Source organism: Opisthorchis viverrini (assembly GCF_000715545.1).
Source record: "Opisthorchis viverrini unplaced genomic scaffold opera_v5_457, whole genome shotgun sequence".
In the NCBI taxonomy this organism is placed as follows: domain Eukaryota; kingdom Metazoa; phylum Platyhelminthes; class Trematoda; order Opisthorchiida; family Opisthorchiidae; genus Opisthorchis; species Opisthorchis viverrini.
In genome coordinates, this window is record NW_008752120.1 from 174905 (window position 1) to 196825 (window position 21921).

The 21921-nt window shown below is 43.8% G+C and overlaps 2 protein-coding genes across 2 annotated transcripts in view; one reads left to right on the forward strand and one right to left on the reverse strand.

The window, feature by feature from the left end:
- T265_11206 (hypothetical protein) overlaps nucleotides 1-11099 on the forward strand; it is a gene marked incomplete at both ends in the record, with an annotated part of 34348 nt that extends 23249 nt beyond the window's left edge. Inside the window, 2 exons of the mRNA XM_009177803.1 lie at nucleotides 7872-8324; nucleotides 9699-11099. Of these exons, the coding sequence (XP_009176067.1) occupies nucleotide 7872 (1 nt within the window). The remainder of the gene's footprint in view (nucleotides 1-7871; nucleotides 8325-9698) is intronic.
- A 9663-nt stretch (nucleotides 11100-20762) lies between these two features.
- Nucleotides 20763-21921, reverse strand: part of T265_15377 (hypothetical protein) — a gene marked incomplete at both ends in the record, with an annotated part of 6854 nt that continues 5695 nt past the window's right edge. Inside the window, one exon of the mRNA XM_009177805.1 lies at nucleotides 20763-21023. Within this exon, the coding sequence (XP_009176069.1) occupies nucleotides 20763-21023 (261 nt within the window). The remainder of the gene's footprint in view (nucleotides 21024-21921) is intronic.

Below are 21921 nucleotides of genomic sequence, written 5' to 3' on the forward strand. Positions count from 1 at the left end.
TATATATATATATATATATATATATATATAACGCATGACTATCGCTGCTCAGTGATTTCGCAACAACTTCACCAATCGAGTATAATCTTTGTTCTGATTTTCGCGTGTCCCAACGGCTATTGATTTTCCAAGGCAGTCTGTCTCGCGAATTTCGTCTCCCTCCCCCACCTGACGTCGCGCAATCACAGTCAAGCTTACTTGGTCTGTTTTTGCGATTCTTCTCATATTCGATATTTTTCCTATCGGTGCGCGCAGTCTCGTGATGTTTCGAGTTCTGTCCCTGGATTGCGATCACTAGCGTCCCGTTAGGTTTCTATCCTTAGCATTCTTCATTTATGTAACAGGTTTCTCCGTAATGATTTCCTCTGTAATGCTGTGTAGCAATCGTAAGATGAACCGTTAGCTGGGGGTGAAATACAACCGAAATTGCAGAGTTGCACTGTATAGCAGTTTATGTGCCAGTTCTTCGGGCGTTTGAATTAACATTATCCAACAACCTCCACAATTGACACTCGGAAGCAAAGAAACAGGGAACTCGAAAACCAAGCCAAAAGCGTAGAATTCATCATTTAGACATCTTGAACTGTATAGGGTGCTGATTTTAGAGGTGCCTCGCTTTAATGGCACTGAGGTAGGGTTCTGTAACTTGGTCACTAGATATCACCCAAAAACCGATGACTGTTGATCCACCCGCAGGTAAAATACTGTCAGCTGCATATTTTTAGGCCGGTAATTGGTTACTATAATTGCCATCCTCACGGTACTCTTTAACACTGGTAGCACTGTTTCAGCGCAACTAGACAACTACATGAAAAAGATTACCAGGCTCTTTGGCTGTTCCGAACCCTTGGTGAATCTCTTAGGCAGGACCGCAACGTGGAAAGCACCGATTTGAGTTCTTGTCTATTTCACGTTAGCTTGTCCACTCTCCTAACTTGCTAACTAGTAATCGATAATCCCACGTTCCCTTTTTGAGGTGTGATACTTCAAAACCTCCCTTGAACGGCGTTTCCTTTAGTGTTCTGACAACCGGTATCACCTTGCACGATATAATAAACACCGGCTTGAGTAAACCGGGTATGATCCATGGCCCCTCGGAGACGTATGATCTGATGTACTCCATTTGCTTCCTCTGTGAAGTCGATCTTTTTGGCGAGTGCAGAGTACCACCTACATTCCGACGTTTCACTTTTCGGAATCGACGCTTGTATATGTACGTGAAAGGTTTCTTGGGGCCAGGTCAGAAAATAGTAGGCAACTAATCAGGTCGACTTCAAAATGTTTTCTTGCTGACAGACCATTCTAACGAACTTGGTCTTGCAACACGGTGCGGAGCGAAACTCTAATAGGAACTGTGGGGATTGCAGTCCACGTAATATACCCTTTATGCAGTTTTTCGTTGGGATTCTGCACTTGTTCGACCTCCCGTTCTTCTTTCATTGTCTAGTTCAATGGAACCTGGCCACCCAAACACTTGGAGTCGTGGTGTGTTCAGAGCACTTGGAGGATTTTTCACGCCCCAGTGAGTCTAGTGTCCTGCAATTTTAAATTGGAAGACAGATTACATGCACATACGTCACTAGTGAATGAAATGAGGATAGTATTTCCTGGAAGCTTTGGCTAGCTGCAATCATTTTGGTTACTACATGTCCAACGAATAAATCAAGGATATTAGCTCCCGTTCACCAAGTTCCAGTCCAGGCTTTTCATTAAGAATTGACGCCATGCTAAGAGCCATTTGTGAACATCGTAGTTCAAGTATGGTAAAATTGATGTTTAAAACTAGAGAAACATCTCTACATAGGGGGCCACAAATTGGTTGTGAATTGTCAGGACTTTATACTGCTTATTGCGTATGCGTTTCTTATTTTCCTGCTTATTTGAGCCCTTGGTCATCATGTTGGTGCCAAACTTCACTAGTGTGTTCGTCGAATAATAGTGGTACTTATGGGTTACACCCTGTTCGCCCACATGCATTATCTCTAGAGGCCGTGTGGTGGGAGCCAGCTGAATAGTTCTTCGAAGTGTCCAGTCCATCTTCCCAACGGATGTTTTTGCGAGTGAATCAATGAGCCGGCTTTTTTTTATTTATCGTTTCGCTGACCGTTGCTTCCCTAGGGCCAGTTGATCGAAGGTTCGGCATTTTCCGGTAGTAAAAGCCTTCTCCATCTCCAGAACTTACGATTTCCACCAGAGCTCCCGGTATTTCCCTGGCCTCTTCACTATTTTGCAGCAACCGCTGAAATAACACTGACCAGTGCAGTTTAAACCGGATAAAAGCCGCCATGGGCTGTACGGGTATACAGTGTGGAGCGTGTGGGCATTTGAGGTGATTTGCGAAAACTACCTGGTTTTCGGGAAAAGAACACGTCACTAGCTGTTTCAAAATAGCTTGTTTCCGAAAAATTGCCTTTTGTTTCTGATTAGTTTCTCTCAGAATAGACAACGTTCGGTCGCTCTCCGGAGATAAACAGGTGTATTTTGTGCATTTGTTTCCCACAGCGTAGTTAGACAGTACGTATAGTGAACACGTTCGATGACATCTTAATGTCAGGAATGAAACCGTTTAGACTACTAACCCAGAGAATACTACCCTGGCTGCCTTCTGCCGTACGGTAAACTGACACTGATGTAGAATGTGGTTTCTGTTCATTTTGTATTCAGTGGCATGCTTACGATTTTAATGTATGCGTATATTTGCCTGTCTGTCATCAATTCGACATTCGTGGCTTGTGGTTTTCGGAAAACGATTACACTTCTTAGTATGGTTACGTAGCTTTCGGATCGATTCGTGCGGTGTCATTCAGCAACCTAGGACAACTTAAGAAATTTTCTCTGGTGTTGTGCGCTGGCGGTTGATGTTCGTTCTGTTTTCCAGATGTGATAGATTAGACTATAGATTAGCCTATCACCTCATGTTTCGTAATTTTTTCTATCGCCACGAGCTGATCGAAACCGTTATCATTTTGAATGCCACTCAACACTGGTCAGTAAAAAGCTACTCTTCGGTATCTAGAATGGCAAAACTTCAATACACACCTGGTAATGCGGTTCGATTGGGCTCCTTATCGCAGTCTGTAACGGCTTCGCCACAGGGTGTTGTGTTTGCGTTTTTGACGATTTCGTGTCCGATTATCTCATGGCATACAGCTTGTCTATGTGATGGTGTGCTCCTATCAGCAATCAGCGCATCCCAGTAGACCTGTCTGTCAAACCGTCATTAGAACTTGGCGTGACGTTATAGGGCAGCTACTGGTTCATGTTCCTGGGAGTATTTCGGAGAAGACCGGGTTAAAGTGAGTGATTTTGAGCCCAGTGAAATGTGAGGTGTCGGATAACAGGAGAAAGAAATGGAATGGAATGTTTTCGGTGGGGACTTCGTCCTTTAATTGAAGCCACTCTATGCTGGAAAGCCGGGAAGCACTATATTGCCGTTTTAACCCTATTGGAAACCACCAGCGATGGCATTTGGTGAAATCCCAGGCCCCTGGCTTGGTAATTGTTAGGTCTCTTGTAGGGCTTGAACGACCACGGTAGTCAGATGGTCGTCGGAATTAGACCAAAATTGACATCTAAACTCATGCACCCGCTTCACCAACTGGTCGGCGAACAGACAGTTCTAGAGGTTACAGCCTAAAGTGTCATGTGTCCGAACCCTCTAAACTTACAATGTGAATAACTAAAGATGAAGTTGATCGTGTGGTTGAGGTTTTTCTTCATCTGATCGCACGTCTACCCTAGAACACGTTCTTTCTACTCACTCAGATTGAAACTTCGTTTTGTTCATACAAAGTTTGTTACCGCTTCTATCATCGCTTACTGATTATGCCGATCTGCTTTTTTTTCCTGGATCGATCACGAAGTGTTGCAGACCTTCCAGGTGCATTTCGCTCAATAATGTTGTTCCTATGTATTTTTGCTGCTGGTGACTGTTAGCGTTCCCATCAATTGTTGCTCGTTCTCTGCACGGTGTTTTTTCATAGCCATATGAACAACATGAACTCATTCACGATTCAAAGAATTACTGTCATGTATCAAATTATAGACAAGCGTTTTTACGTTGGATAAATACACTCCTTTGAAAATCAATTTAGTGTTGACGGGAGACTCAACTGAATTCTAGCCGAGTAGCTCATCATGTTCTTCAAATGACTGTGCTGCTCTTACGAGGTTGGAGGTGTCGTACTGTGTTTGCTTGATGGAACACACTGCTCATAGGGTAGGTTGTTTGGTTGCAGGCATGCAAACCGTTTGCCAATTTCGGCAAACATATCAACTTTCACCTAATGAAGATACAATAAACTCACTCGAGTCACAAATATTGTTAACTCGTAAGGTTTTTCACTTCAGTTTGGTCCGTTGAAGCGTTTTTTAATGGTTATGATCTTCCTCCGGAAGAGACCATTTTTCGCGAACCTATTCGAGTCGTCTTCATGTGACAACTAAATGAGGGTTTCGTCACTAATTACGACGAGATGGCCCAAGTGGTTAGAGCGCGAATTTACTGACCGGAAGGTCCGTGTTTCGATTCCGACCTCCGCCACCCGACTTCCCCTGTCTAGGCTTGGGCAACCTGGCAGTATCCCAGCCCTCGTGCTTCCTTCGGGTGGCATGGCAGCTAGGCATCGGAAGGGTGCTACAGCTGAACGGTTTCTTTTTCTTTGTTTCACTAATTGCGACGATGTCTTTGGATTGTCGGCCGAAATACCTGATCTTCCCACACTTAGCAACATAGCTGGACATAATTTCACTGGAAGACTGAATAGGACTATTTGCTGGCTGAGGCCAGTACTACTCACTTTTTTGGGCCTTTATTCGGATTTCGGTGCACCACAATGAAGGCAGGGTGATACTCTTGTGTCAGTTTTCGTTTGCTTTGGACCCTACTTCTTACTTTTTGTTAATGAGCTGGCAATGCCTGCTTTCATTTAACATGTGAGCCTTGTTAAGCGGGGTGTCGAGTGGAAATGTGCGTCTTCCCATACTTTCCGATTCACTCTGAAATCTCTATGCAGCGCAGCTAATGGTCGCTGTATTGAAAGCAGAATGTTTGGCTTTTTCACATCCACTGGGGGCCAGTTTGGCATTGGCGATGGGCGTTTTGGGAACCAAGAGGTAAAATTCTTCGAAATCTCTCGTTTGTGATATTTTTCAACTGAAACGCTGCACAAGGGCCGCCCTATGCTTCAATCGGGACGAGAAACTTCATAAATGAATTGTAGCTCGGTCTTTCGACGTAATCTGCAAACGTATCACATCGTGAGTTGGTGTTCAGACAAGAAATAAGTTTGACGTGAACTCGAGGACTAGGCCTACCTGATTATCCTCCAGAAGTAAAAAAAAACTAGCCACGAACTGTCCAGTGTTTCTAGTGACGTTATGAGTGGTATTGAAACTTACGCCGATATCTTGAATATCGCGCCAACTGGATTATGGTGCAGTGTTTGTGCAACACATTCGGTTGAGGGCAAGATGGCTCAGTGGTTGGAGCGCAAATTTACTGACCTGTAATTCGAACCCGACATCTGCCTTTCGACTTCCCCTGTTCGTGCTTGGGCAACTTGGCAGTGTCCTCGCCCTCGTGTTTCCCTCGGGTGACATGGCAGCTAGGCACTAAAAGGGTGCTTCAGCTGAACGATTATTTTTTTTTAGCACATTCGGTTAGATAGTATTACAAATAAAAGATTCAGATGAATTTCAGCCCAGTCTCTTGTCGACACCGAATTAGCCACAGTGCCGATTTGAATGGTCGTGTTCTCATATTCAAGATGGGGCGAGATGGCCGAAGTGGTTAGAGCGCGGATTACTAACCTGAAGGTCCGCGGTTCGAATCCGACCTCCGCCTCATATTCAGATAGACGTTATTGTGTTATCCTGTAGAACACTTCTACTTGCATCTTAGATCGGTTCAATGGATCTGCGGATCACAGTCCCTGAATGTGGATGACCTGTGTCCGTTTACTCCTACTAACGGAATTGTGCTGTCCTCAGAACTCGTTGACTTGTGATTATACGCTTAATGTCCTCTGTGGTTAGTGCTAATCTATTTGTTCGTGATAAATCCCTTATGGTGGCACAGTGTCCAGTTATGGTATAACATAGTTAGCAGTAACTTATTGTTTCGTCATTAACAAATTATCCTCTCGGGTTGACAATTAGCAACGTCCATTTGGTTCTCATATTCCTGCAGATCTTTGACTTTATTTGGCAAGATACTGTGCTCTGTTTAACTCTTTAAAACTGCCTGATTTCGTAGTGTTTCGCATCAATTCATCCCGACAGGTGAAACGCCAAATTTCCCGTGTCATTTATCTTGGTATCCCAACTCAGTTCCCTAGCACAAAATTTTAAGTTTGCCCTCGCCATGTTGGACCAACTTATGTGCTGTGCTAAAGTATTTTTTTAAGTTGATTCTGAAGATGAACGATTCGTGGGCTGTGGTTTGTGGAAATTTTAAGCATGCATTGATAGAGACTCATAAATCGCTATCCTTCGTTCAGTCCACTGATTTCAGTGTTGGCTTTTTTGCTTATAATGTTGGTTGGGGTGACTTATTGCTGGGCATTTATGAAACATGCTAAAAAAGGTCTCCCTAATGTCGAAATATCCACAAAACTCTCCTCATAGTGTTGTTAGACCCCCTGGTCTTTGTTTCACCGGATGTCCAGCGTCTTGATGTGTTTTATGTTGTTGCTATCTCATATTATTTATATCAAGGGTCGTACAGTAGGTGAATACTTTATTGCGTCGACGTCATTTCGATTAAGGCACTAATGGTGTTTGTCTCTGCTAGCTACTTTGAATAGGAGCTTGTGGTGTGTGGGTTACACCTGCTGGAACTCGCGTAAACTTAGCTGCTGTTCCCTCAGTATTAGCCAAGCGTACTCCACAACCATGGGAATATTCAAACTGTCGCACTGAAGGTGTAAGCTTTGAACTTAAAGATCCTAGCAGTGACGCAGACAGAGGGCGCAGGCAAACAGTACTATGAGCCCGGCCAAAGTCAACAGCCATGGAGTGTGTGACGACAGCGAAGGCCGTGCGGAGTTGACCAGTTGATAGACGACGTGGAACCAAGGTGGCGGTAGGTAGTCTGCCCAATACGGACGATAGCCTATCTTAATTTAGTCGCTTTGCTGTGGAGCACCACATAAAGTGTATCTGGTTCAGTTGATAACCCAAAGAAGCATTGTTGTGCACGTGATTGGACAAAATCATTTCGTGGAGTTTGTATTGTTTCATTTTTTCTACCCAGTCTGCGAACATGGTTTTCACTAGCGCCAGTACCAGTACAAATCAGCTGATGGATGATTTCTGGTTATGAAGTGCCTGTGGCTTGCTGAACAGTCGAGCAACTCTGTGTCGGTCCTTGGCTTCCTGCTCCGCCCACTATGGTGTATCAAAAGGCACGGTAACTACAGACAGCCTTCTATAAAGACAAAAGAACATTATTACAACTGTATTTATAAGGTGATCACAGAATGTCCCACAAGTTCGTGCTAGAATCTTATAAGGTGAAGAATGTCCCACAAGTTCGTGCTAGAATCCCCGTGAGGGGGCGAGAAGCGTAGAACCAAAGATGCTCGTTCCAGATTGGCTGGCATTCTGACTAATCAGGGCATACCCTCGTTTAGTCCTTAGCTGGCACGTGACATATTTGTCCAACTGACGTGCTGTTATTAGGAGCGGATGTTATTAGGGGCGGATGGCCTCCGGACAGGAAATGACGGTTTCCAGGAAAGATCAGTGAGTTTAGGATGTTTAGACTGAATAGCACCTTAACATCTAAGAGAAATTGAAATTGGTCCTCTCATCAATTCTTATTACAAATAACTGAGGGACGTCACTTTTTGCCTTTCCTCTTCTAGCAGGCCAACAGATAGTCGTGCTTCCAACTCTGGTGTGCTAACGGGTCCACGCGAAGTTCGTTTTCCGTGGAGTGTACATACAACCAGTACCAAATCCGCAAACGATGTTCTGAAGGAAATCATTGCAGCTCTGGAAGTAACTCCCGGATGCCGTTACGCTTATGACCCACATTTGCCATATCTACTGCGATGCTCCTGGGCAGCCGATCGTGGGTCACTAAAGGAAGTTAGTTCTGCCACCAACGCCACAGCGGCTACGAATTTGGACGGTCTTCCTCCGGGACAAGTGTTCAGTATACCCCACCACTGTGGTCTCCGAGACGATCCTGTTCACTGGGAGATGGAAGTTTGTCAGTTACCTCGGTTGCATTTACGCGGAGTTCGAGTGAAGCGAATCCGCGGTTCTGCTCTCCAGTTTCGCCCTATTGCAGATTTGGTTATGAAATCCCTACACCTGTAGCCACGGTTAAAACATGTGGAGTGGCCCCGTGAACTACGCTTCTGCGCGAGAGCACAACGTTCAGCATCATAATCAAAGCCCTTATACCTTCGGAGGAGTGATTCTTCTGTGTCGGCGAATCGCCACTGAATCTAGTATACAAGCACTAGACACTGCTCACTCTATCGAATGGACAATCTGGGACGTTGTACAGTTGTACATTTGTATTCGATGAAAGCGCACAATCTTCATCCAGATCTAATCTCATAATCTACTAATCCCAAGCCTATTCGTTATATCTACCTGTTTTCATTTCTTCACGCTTCCTTTTCTCTATCTCCGACTTTTCTTTCATCTGTCGATTCCGTTTTCGTTCGCAGTATTATGCGTTTCGTTGTCCATGTGGATAGCCTAAGGTCGTGCAATTTTTGTGGGAGGCGGCTGCCTTTCTTACCATACAGCAGATGCAAATGGGTGACACTAAGGTCTGACAATTCAACGTCTTCTTGCGCCAGCGCTGTTATGTGATCTCAGTGAAATGTTGCAAACGTATGTTCTACTTTCCAACCTTCATAGTTGTGTTGGTCATTACTTCACGACACTTACTTTACATTCATTTGAAGGCTTATTTTTACAACTAGTTTCTGTATAGTTACCGTTCTGTCCAGCCCATCTTTCCCTTCTACACACGATCACACTTTTCTTATGATGTTTTATTTTGCCTAGCGCCCATCTTTTTTGATTCCAGTTGACCTTCCGAATTGTCCATATCTTATTCATTCGGAGATTTTTTCATGCTCATTCACTAGAGACTGGCCGTTATGTATCCAGTGTCCTTTGCCCTGCTTGTCTCCCGTTTACGGTGCCTGTCATATCTGGACCACACTCATTCAGACTTTTCCACACAACTCGACAATTTATTTTGTTTTATGCAACTGTTTCGTAGTTCCTACCTAATATTGGGCGCAAAAGTCACTATACACTGTCTTCATCGGTGATAATTGGTGGAGTATCTATGGTCCTGGTTTATCGTGCGATAGTGCTCGGTGGGAGTAAGCTAGTAGCAGGCTTAGGTTCCTGTCCTGATTATGTGATGGAGTGGTGCAGATGTAGGTATCTCGGACGTTCGTGGCGGGCTAGTAACCCTCGTTTAGTCCTTAGCTGGCACGTGACATATTTGTCCAACTGACGTGCTGTTATTAGGAGCGGATGTTATTAGGGGCGGATGGCCTCCGGACAGGAAATGACGGTTTCCAGGAAAGATCAGTGAGTTTAGGATGTTTAGACTGAATAGCACCTTAACATCTAAGAGAAATTGAAATTGGTCCTCTCATCAATTCTTATTACAAATAACTGAGGGACGTCACTTTTTGCCTTTCCTCTTCTAGCAGGCCAACAGATAGTCGTGCTTCCAACTCTGGTGTGCTAACGGGTCCACGCGAAGTTCGTTTTCCGTGGAGTGTACATACAACCAGTACCAAATCCGCAAACGATGTTCTGAAGGAAATCATTGCAGCTCTGGAAGTAACTCCCGGATGCCGTTACGCTTATGACCCACATTTGCCATATCTACTGCGATGCTCCTGGGCAGCCGATCGTGGGTCACTAAAGGAAGTTAGTTCTGCCACCAACGCCACAGCGGCTACGAATTTGGACGGTCTTCCTCCGGGACAAGTGTTCAGTATACCCCACCACTGTGGTCTCCGAGACGATCCTGTTCACTGGGAGATGGAAGTTTGTCAGTTACCTCGGTTGCATTTACGCGGAGTTCGAGTGAAGCGAATCCGCGGTTCTGCTCTCCAGTTTCGCCCTATTGCAGATTTGGTTATGAAATCCCTACACCTGTAGCCACGGTTAAAACATGTGGAGTGGCCCCGTGAACTACGCTTCTGCGCGAGAGCACAACGTTCAGCATCATAATCAAAGCCCTTATACCTTCGGAGGAGTGATTCTTCTGTGTCGGCGAATCGCCACTGAATCTAGTATACAAGCACTAGACACTGCTCACCCTATCGAATGGACAATCTGGGACGTTGTACAGTTGTACATTTGTATTCGATGAAAGCGCACAATCTTCATCCAGATCTAATCTCATAATCTACTAATCCCAAGCCTATTCGTTATATCTACCTGTTTTCATTTCTTCACGCTTCCTTTTCTCTATCTCCGACTTTTCTTTCATCTGTCGATTCCGTTTTCGTTCGCAGTATTATGCGTTTCGTTGTCCATGTGGATAGCCTAAGGTCGTGCAATTTTTGTGGGAGGCGGCTGCCTTTCTTACCATACAGCAGATGCAACTGGGTGACACTAAGGTCTGACAATTCAACGTCTTCTTGCGCCAGCGCTGTTATGTGATCTCAGTGAAATGTTGCAAACGTATGTTCTACTTTCCAACCTTCATAGTTGTGTTGGTCATTACTTCACGACACTTACTTTACATTCATTTGAAGGCTTATTTTTACAACTAGTTTCTGTATAGTTACCGTTCTGTCCAGCCCATCTTTCCCTTCTACACACGGTCACACTTTTCTTATGATGTTTTATTTTGCCTAGCGCCCATCTTTTTTGATTCCAGTTGACCTTCCGAATTGTCCATATCTTATTCATTCGGAGATTTTTTCATGCTCATTCACTAGAGACTGGCCGTTATGTATCCAGTGTCCTTTGCCCTGCTTGTCTCCCGTTTACGGTGCCTGTCATATCTGGACCACACTCATTCAGACTTTTCCACACAATTCGACAATTTATTTTGTTTTATGCAACTGTTTCGTAGTTCCTACCTAATATTGGGCGCAAAAGTTACTATACACTGTTTTCATCGGTGATAATTGGTGGAGTATCTATGGTCATGGTTTATCTTGCGATAATGCTCGGTGGGAGTAAGCTAGTAGCAGGCTTAGGTTCCTGTCCTGATTATGTGATGGAGTGGTGCAGATGTAGGTATCTCGGACGTTCGTGGCGGGCTAGTATGATGGACCGCTGTCTAAGATTGCGCAACCTGGCAGTATCCTAACCCTCATGTTTTCTTCGGGCGGTGTGTTAGCTAGGCACCGAGAGGGTGTTGCAGCTTCAGCTGAACAATCACATTCAGTATGGTGGGCTGACATCCTTGTCCGGATTTGTTAGTAGGGCCTTTTTCTTCGCACGCCGGGGATCCTACGTTGGCAACAGCGCTGTTTCTGTTCATGGGTAGAGCTAGGATGACAGTATTCAAACATTCTACCTGTTTCTGGACATTCCTCTTTTGTGCATTCCGCTTTTAATGGATTCAGTGGTAGCATTTATGCAAATGGTTATAACATGGAGTGGTTTGGAATTGAGGAATCTCGATATCTGACAGTTTTATTTCATAGCGGAAATCAATGTATCGGACTACTGCGGTTCAGTGTGCTGTTTCCCCGGGTTAATTAGATTAACCAAGTAAGAACCAGGTTTTAAAGTCGGTGATTCAGTTGACTAAGGTTAATTTATTTTGTTTGTCCAATATGACGGGGAGAAACGGAGCTAAGCAGTGAAGGTGATTTAATGCAGAGTCGCGATTGATTGCGTGGTACAGTCACACGCTAGAGCCTCCAATCATTTGTCTTATTTCGGGGTCTCCAGTCAGGGATACGGCCGTTACCACAGCCATTGAGTTGACCGATGGTTTTCATGCCTCGTTATCAAGTCAGGCTTGGTTGGGCGGAGGGGGCTCATCAAGGTGAACGGTATTTTGGACTAATAAGTACGGCGTAACCTACACAGTGTGGCAAGCTGTCTTATCGAGGCAGAGTTGCCTATTTTGGAAACCTGGGATACATGAGCATTACTTCTCTGATGTTCCCATCAGATCCATGCTAAGCCTTGAAAAAAGTGATGGTCAAAAACGGCGACTTCGAAGATTCACCTGAAGATGCCACATCTCTGATTCATAAAGTAGGGCAGATCAAACAGCAACATTGTTTGGCACCCAGTTATCGTTGGATGACGTAACCCGGACACATTTTGCTGTTCTTCGCAAAAAGTTAGCCACTATGCTGTAGCTGTGGTCATGGACTCCGCTACCATTGTTGTGGGGATGGCGAATGCGAACAGGACGTTCAGGCCGCTGCTCGTCGATCAGTTTATGTAGTTCAAGCTAGTGTGATCTTAGTTTTCGACTGGTTGAGTGAACAATGGCGGTTTCACTTTGTAGGCCAGAATAATTGCCTCGATCACTCATGTTCCTCGGTTCCACCACGTTTAGGCTCACGCTACCATCTATTTGCCGTTGCACCCTTAAATACTGCGCTTATTTTTCACTGGACGGTCTCGTTATTTTCGATACTTTCGAGCTCATGGACATTTCTCCGAAACAAAACGGCACTTGCCGTCCTAAGGCTAACAATTACCAACAGCTGCCTGTGCGTCGAAGCCTGAATTCCGGCAAGGGCTTATTGTTCGGTGCCCCAAGGATCCATCTTTGCTAGGTTTAAAAGTGACAGTGATCTGTATCACTGGGTCTCGGTGTCTTGCTATTTCGATTGGGTTCGAAAACAGCGCAGTATGTGCATCACGAGCTCCGACTATCCCACGCGATTAAATGGAATACCACAATATGCCATTGAGGAGATTTGTGGTAGATTAGGTGGCCTCGATAGTCATTGGTCTGTTCGTTGAGCAGGGCAATTTGACTGCAAACGTTTCATCACCGATCCAGCTGATATCATAACTGCGTTGTTTGGGCGAGTTTGTGCTGTGCTGATATTTCACGGGATCTGCTATTTCTGAATGTGATCAACAGCGAACTGTCGGCAACGCTCATGTGTTTGGTAGAAAGGCTTGTTTGTTTTTCTCTGCGTCACTCGATAGCAATGAGGTTAGACGATAGCAGTCTGGCTACCGCCACTGTTACGTCGTTCCATAATCAGGTTCTGTATTTTGTCGTGAGCAGTCTGTTTTTTCCCAGTGCATTTACATCCGTATAGAGCAAGCTTAGAAATGTTTTTTTTTCGAAATCGCACTCAACTGATCAGTCACCCAATAGCCAAAGCGATTCTATCGCGATTTGCATATAGCTTAATGTGATCGTTCCCACTTTGAGCGTACTTGTTTCGTGTGCATGTCTGATCCGAACGAGAACGGAGTTTTTTGAAACCGTCAACAGTGTGTTGGTGTTGAAATGTGATCTACACTGCATTTGATCAATTACTCTTCTGTTAAACGGTAACGCGATAGTCGAAATAGGGATGTATGTTTGATTCAGACAGGTTTTTTAATTCGCGAGAAAACACAACCTTCGTATTCTACAGAGTAGGTTCAAAAATATCGATTTAGTCGATTTCCTGAGAAAGAATCGGAATATTTGATGTTCTGTGGACTGTGAACAACTCTCTGCCTTAGCAATAATCTCTCCCAAAGAACAGTACTTTAATTTCTCTTAGAACATGTAAAGTTTCCGGTATTCCGCTGCTTATGTCCCATCCTTCTACTACACTAATCCAGGTTTACTGCACTGTTTACCCGAAAAAAATCGGTCCACATGTTTTGAGGGCAAACTGTTGCGAACAGTGGAGAAGCCGGTCGCAAAGTGTTTTGTATTTAATTTGGTCTTCATGAGAGACTCAAGTGAATCTCTCGGTTGTGATATTCTACAACTGAATGTGCTGCGCACAGGCCGCCTCGTTTCAAATGGCACGATATTCTAGATAGTGCAGTATATTTTCATGAAGTAAACTACTCACAAGGTTGCTGAAAACTCTTCGACAGCCGCTTAGGATATCTCTAGCTCCAACCGACTCATCTGGAGGTTCGTGTATGAAAGTAGTCTCCCATCTGTGTCGCCTTTTGTATCCGGTTTCTCTTTTGTATTTATGTCCGAAAATTCAAATGGCTGAAATCTGCTTTATACTGATTGATATCCGAAAACGAGGATATTGGATATCTACGTATCTTTCAAACTCCCAAACTAGTCAAACAAGAGTCTTTAAGTGTATCAACAGAAATCGAGAGGTAAAGTTGTGTAGAGTGGATTGAACACCGAAGCATCGTAACACGCTTGATGTAAGCAAGTAAGAACTTAATTCGCCGATAATCATATTTTTTTAACCTTTATTTCAGACTGTTTTAAAGTTGAACCCCGGGCTGGATGTGACCATCAATATTGAAGCGCGTGATTTTATGGCAACTCCATTGTCGTTGTGTATTTAGTTTATGGCTAAAGTACTAGCTTCAAGTTAAGTGGAATTAGATGACATAGTCTACGTTTTTCAACATTTGCACACTGCAACCAGTTATTGTTATCAACCGTAATTTCCAAAGTCAAGAAAACTATGCTGTACTTTATCTAAGAAAATGTATCTAATGAAAATGCTCCCCAAGGAACGCAGCCTTCGATGAAATATCGGGTCATTTGTTTCCTGAGGTTTCGAATCTTAAAATCTTCACGAAAATCACACAGGAGGATCTACTACCACTCAGGCAGAACAGAAGATAAACTGGTTTCCGACTTGCACACTGTTGGACCAATCCAAAGGAAAGAAGACAACAATGGAACTGTTTTCTATCCAACCAGGTGCACTGCTCAACCGTCACATTGGGCGGTTGACTCCTACGTACTGCTGATAGACTGTTCCTCCACATCATGGGCCTCTTCTGAACCGGCTTAAGCATAGTTCAACCTAGGAACGTACATATCACTATGTTTGTCATCGCTGATTATTGTCCAGTTTACAAGACTTGATGGCAATTAAACACGTTCGTCGTGCTTGTCAACAGCTTAATCTGGAGATATGCGAAATGGTCGAATGTTTATGTGGCCTAAAAGTATCAAATAAATCATGGTGGGAGATGGATTCTTTTGAATCTTCCTCATCCTTAGCATATTCTGTGACGAAACTTTTATCTTCGTCTCCTTCTGCTGAGTTTACCACTAGTCCTGTGACCAGGGGGCTTTGTTTTCCATGGTACACGCTGCACTCGGAACAGTACACAGGTCTGAGTGAGTTACACTGACATCCAGTTTTTTTCCCATTGAGCAGACTATTGAGAGTCTAACATCAATATAGCTATTTTCAGCCGCCGAGTATCTGCATTTAACTCGGTTGAACTGTGCTGTGTGAGGTCTACCACTGGTCGCGGTTTCCATCTCAGTATTTCGACAGAATCGACTGGCCACTTAGGATATCTCTAGCTCCAACCGACTCATCTGGAGGTTCGTGTATGAAAGTAGTCTCCCATCTGTGTCGCCTTTTATATCCGGTTTCTCTTTTGTATTTATGTCCGAAAATTCAAATGGCTGAAATCTGCTTTATACTGATTGATATCCGAAAACGAGGATATTGGATATCTACGTATCTTTCAAACTCCCAAACTAGTCAAACAAGAGTCTTTAAGTGTATCAACAGAAATCGAGAGGTAAAGTTGTGTAGAGTGGATTGAACACCGAAGCATCGTAACACGCTTGATGTAAGCAAGTAAGAACTTAATTCGCCGATAATCATATTTTTTTAACCTTTATTTCAGACTGTTTTAAAGTTGAACCCCGGGCTGGATGTGACCATCAATATTGAAGCGCGTGATTTTATGGCAACTCCATTGTGCATCCATAAATCTGATGAGCAAGAAAAGGGCACGATATTTGGGTAGTGCAATCAATTTTGTTTTTTTTTCTGGAAATTTGCTCAAGAAGGATCCCTTTATGGATGATTCAACTGGTGGGTCATCCTGGATTTTCGTGAGCTTATCCATGCAGTCAATGGGTATAGATACCATCGCACTTCATTAGTCATTTCTAGTAGGTACGTGGTGATGACGTATTCCTCAACGTATCCTTAAACAGAGACCGCTCGATACAAAAGCTGTGAGATTGAATGCAAAACAAGTACCCAGCTATTTGGAGTTAATATTTGTACTATGTACACGAACGGTGTGTAAGACCTTGATAATTGTGAAAAATACCAGAATCAAAATGATTTTTTCACTCGTCCCGTAGCAGCTCTGGAATGTTGTTTGTAAACCAGACCTCATCTTCTCTTACCTGCTTGTTTGAACATACGAATTCAAAGTTATATCAAGGGTAGCATAAGAGAAACAACTGTGGCGTAGACAGACCTGTGGATAAGTAGAGCAGCAGATGTGTTCGGATTAAATCATTGCAAAATGACTATGAATACGATATATGTGATATATCCCTACGTGTTTAAAAATTTCGTGCTGAGAGATAGACTGGGTACATGAAGCTGGGGGAGGATAGATTTGATCTGCGGGTTTAGTAGATCACGAAGTGGATCGTTGCTCAATCTAAAACGTTTGTGAGAGGAACGCAAAAGACCCTCGGAAATTCTTTCAGTATGAGGCTTTCTGGGGCAGTCCAACACATGGTTGAGCGTTTGAATTGGACTAAGGGTCGGTGCACAACGCAGTTAGTAGTTTCTCACCACCCACTTTTTTACAACAACAATGTGACGCAACCCTTAAGCTTCCGATGCAGTAGCTTCCATTCACTATTTTGCACTTGGTCCGTTTCGTTCTTTTTCAGCATGTGATCCAACGCTGGTCGTAATTCTAAAGCAGCTATGCTTTTTGAAAAGAAGCTGATCGATGGTCTGTGTGCAAACGTCTCAAAATTGACCATTCACCAAAGGAGAACCATCAAGTGGAAACGCGGTGTTCAACGGGGAGTTTTGGTGGGGAAACTGACTTCACGGAAAAAATTATCACGATTGACATTTAGCTAGTATGTTAGTGAATGGGGAATCGAATTCTTTAGGGTCATGCAACCGGATTAAATTTCGTTCGCAAGCTGAATAGTTAACCGCTGTACATAAAAATGACCTTGATCAGTCGGGTCAAAAACTCGATGGAGATTGTAGTGCACGTCGCCTTGTTCTATCACTCGGCGCAGCCATTTATTTGATCGATGGATTGTTTACTCTTGTCACGGTTACGTCAACATTAGCATTTGTATTGAACAGTCTGAGATTTACCGGAAATATTCCCTCGATAATTTGTTCCCTAGTAATCTGTGAAAACTCTTGTTCTGCGTTGAAGACAATCTATTTTCTGTTTCGTGAGGCAATGGACACGTCCTGAGTTGTTAACTAGGTTTCACTAGTCAGCGGTTACTTTTAGCGCGGTTTCAGTAATCCGTTTGTCTACCAGCTGTTTTCGACTTCAAATGTCTTGGCTTACTCGGTAAGCTCACTGTGCTAAATTTCGGGACGTCACAATTACCGTGAAGATGAGGGTTAAGGATGTCAGCGCATAGAATAAAGAAGCGTGTTTTCAATTGGCCCTTCTGTTATGTCCAATGATACCACACTGATGTTCTTGCTCCAAAAGCGAATGGATGATTCGCTTTCCTGTGACTGTTGGGAGCATGCTTCGCCTAAGCATACTCATAAGAAAAGCCCTACGTTTTTAGAATCTTTCTTAGGTTTCCCTCAAACTCAACTGCTGCGTTAGTTAACCATGCACTATTTCCTCCTTGTTATGACCACTGAGAATTCCCATCCGTTTTGCCCCTAAATTGTCATTTAGGTTATTTATGGACCTTCTCTTCATCCTCTAGTCTTCCTAAATTTAGTCCGAAACGAGCCATTTGGGAGTAGCTGGTTCCACTAAAAGTAAAACGCAATGATTCTCAACCTGAAGATTGCGGAACCTTCTCAGGATGATCGCGAGGCGGTCCACGAGGAACAACGTGTCCTTTCTATTCAGAATAAATAGAAGCACAGCACCAAGCTCAAGACACTAGCATTTATTACCCCAAGTGGCAGTAAAAATCATTTAGATTTTGTGAGAGTAAACTGAATTTTCTATATCTGTTTTTTTATCTGACTTCCATTGAGTTAAACGTTCCGCGACATGCTTCAAGCATTTATGATAGAAGTCAATAAGTCATGAATAATATTTAAATCATCAGTAGGTATTTAAAATTCCTGTTGAGGCAGCTGAAACAAAAGTCGACGGGATAACTTAACTTAAAGCAAAAAAATCAAAGCAAATGGGCGATGGTACCGTATTCATCATTATGTACATGGTGGAACAACAGAGTAATTATTGCTGCTCACGGGCCAGCAAAAGTCACCGACTGCGAGAGATTGGGGTGCTAGTATTATCACGTGACGACCAGTTTGATAGGAGGGTACTATTATCCACGTAGCTCATTCTTGGATGATAGTTAACATATCTAAAATGACCTCATCTATGGAGAGGAGGACGATTAGAATACGAAAGTCAAGGGATCGGCTCGACTTTCTGGTCGCAAGGAAGCAGCCAGATGGGGAAGATAACCACTGTGGTCAAAATCTGTGGGACAGATTTTCAGACATATTCTACCCACATCATGAAACAACAGGGTGCATGTCCTTTGTCTGACCAACGGCTTTACCCTTCTTCATTACGACAACTCTAGATTGAATGAAACTCCAAAGTAGCTATTGCATCTTACTGTGAATGTACACACAGCGTACTCAACTATCATGCGGCAGCTGATGGCCGACAAATGTTAACTCTGTTTTCCAGCTTCGATCGGTTGGGATCAAGCAGAATAAAACCGTAATGGTCACCATGGGCGTGTCCATTATTGGATCTGGCATAAGGGGTACGATCAACCGGTGGAAAATCGCTGTGCACGACCAGGAAAATATTCATCCGTGCGAAATTATTCATATACTGTTCACAATGAGCAGTAGTACGTTATCCAACCCCCCATTCAGACCAGAAGTGCGACAACGCACTCTGACACAGCGCCAATCAAGTCAACTATTCGAAAGCTTGAATCCAAAGGTATACAATATAGGTGACGAAGTGACCTGCAAAAGTGATGTAACGTGTACTGGACCCATGAAAATTGTTTCATTCCGTACAGTATTGCCATGCAAGGGTGCAAATTTAAATTCCTTGACATTGTAAACCTGAGGGCGTGATATGCTTGGCAGAATTTACTTGCAGCCTTACAGAACTCCACCAACACTGATGTAACGTGTTTGATTCACTATCATCTAAGACTTTAACTCCATTTCACTTGCCAGGCAAAGTGAAATCGATCGACATCTGCCGTACGAAAGACAAAGAATAGTATTTCACTCGTTTGGTCTACGATAAGGCGGCACGGTGGTTTCATAAGTGGCTCCGAGGAAATGCTCGCTTTCTACTGAAGGAGGTCAGTACCTATGGATCATAGTGACACAATAACGGAGCGGTCAGGTGCAGCTTATCGATGGAAAGGTGTGAGTGAACCAGGAAACGAAGGCTCAGACTCCATGAAAATAATAGTTCCAAAAATAAATGTACATCCTCAGAACCATAAGAGGATATCTGAATTCCATTTTGAGGAAAAAAGTAAACAACCTTGCATTTCTCAAATACTGCTGGCAAGAGGGAAAGGAAAAAGACGCTTCGCTGAGTAGTTTGTCAACAAATAATAACTATGCATTTACAAGTCATTAGACACAAAAGTGAATATCTCATTCACGAAGAGTTTTTAAAAAGTGAACATTATCAAGCGTCCTCTTGAAATTTCCTGGACGTTCATTAACTGTTAAGCAATAGTAAACAAAAACTGCAAGGCGGTTTCATGATTTCCGTAATGACCGTCACCTTCTGTCAGATGTGGGATGGAGCTTGGACACCAGACTATAGACTACTCGCAAGCTTCGTCAGTACTACCGTTACCACGCCCGCAATTGAGCTCGAGTCAAGCGCTCAACCTCCTTGGTGTGGGATCACCAGAGTAACCGCACAACAACGGGAGTGATGTGAGTGAAAGTCCCCGATTCACTCAATAATTAGGTAGAGATAAACAATGTGCACGCCTAGCTCAAGCAAACTACCATCTTACCAGGATAACTGAAAATGACTAGATAACCGAAAAATGCAAGAAAAGGCCCTTCTTAGTCTCACTCCGGCATCTACCGTCAGCACAGTAGACACGGTATTGAAGAGACGGTTTCGATAAAATTATGCGGACACCGACCTTTCAACCTCTAATTTGATTTTGGGTGAGTCGAAATGATTATTGTTCTTTGTGCGTGAACCCTGTATACTCAATTCTAATTGAGTACAAATCAAGATCAGAATTTCGTTCCAAAAAATTCCTAGTGTCTCAGAACACCCGAGGCATTCTGTTGAACGCGACACGATTAAGTAGATTGTTACAACATCAGGTAAAACAAACCACAGACTTTCACACCTCTCATGACCGGGAGTAACCGCGCACTAAATACTGGAGTCGCAATCGTATCCATCGATCACAAGAGGAAATAAAGGGCAGCTGACATTTCCCAAGAGAGCCAGACGCGGCCGAAGGTCACACCCAAAAACAGACTGTTGATTGGTTAGTCAACAAGGTCGAGGAGTTTTTACGGAGGAAAGACAGGCCAGGTTCAACAGCTGGTGTGATGTAGACATGCAGCCGCCGGTGGCCAGGCCATAAGACAGCTGTCGTCAGCACAGTGACGCCTGGGAGGTCGTAGATAGACCGATGGGGTCTAGCACGTAATTGGCGGTGACAGGGGTGAATAACAGTATTGCAGAATAGGGGTAGCTTGGATGCGATAATGGGCTGTTGGTATGTTCGCCAAGCTTTGGAACTGGATTGCAGACGTCTCGTCAACGGTCGGGGAAAAGTCGTCAGTGCACCGATAAGCGGGTGAGCATTTGTGTTGAGCAAAGCAAAATGGGTCGTCCGAACAGTTTTCGATCTGCGCGAATACACCCAGAATGAGCAAATTGCTGACAGTTGTTCGAATGCACTAAGCGGCGCTAAACCTACAGCCAGGAATGTGTATCCTGCTGATCCCACACCATCACCATGCCTTGATTATGATCTTTATTCTGATGGTTCTAGAAAAAAATAGCTATACAACCTACTTCGTCCAGACCCCTTGGTCAAGATGTAGTGGAGCTTTCTGCACCATGGGTCTCCCAATGAGATTATCTGAGTTATCGTCACCAGAAAGAGCATCTTGTGGGTGTCGTCTGAGCATGATGCTGGTAGGATGATACACCAGTGAAGCTTTGCGATGGATACCAACCGCCATCCAATGAATCAGATAGACAGACAGGTCGGAATTCTTGATCAAGTTACCACTAAAATGAGTCGTCATCTTAGGCACCCCACGAGGAACGCAGAAACAAAGCCAGGTGGTGGCGGTGTATGGGTGAAAGACCAATGGATGCAAAATTTTAAACGAATTTTCAAATCCCCACTTGAATGCAGACTAAGTACTATTCTCTCGGTCAAAGGTTGAAGGTCAATCGGAATATCTGATTATCTGGCTGTCAATTTTGGGTCACTACGTTTGTACCCTTCTGGAAATTCACAAGTGCTAAGACTGAGTTTATCGTTATCTCTGAGTAATACTAAACCACCTGAAAATTTACACCTTTCTCAGATAAATTTTGTAAGATTCTGGTAGAAAATACAGGTCATAAGGTGTGCAATTGACCTCGGGACGGCAAGGGGACATGGAACCTTCGGGGAATCTGCGACGCAGAAGTGGTGAAAAATTCCAAATAACTATGCGGTGACGTTAAATAGTGCAATGTGCGAAAGTCTTTTGATGCCCTGGATTGCACGAACAGGCTGAAGCCACTACTCTGGGACCCTTATAAGTAGACTGATACCAATATTGTCGTGAGAAATCGTGT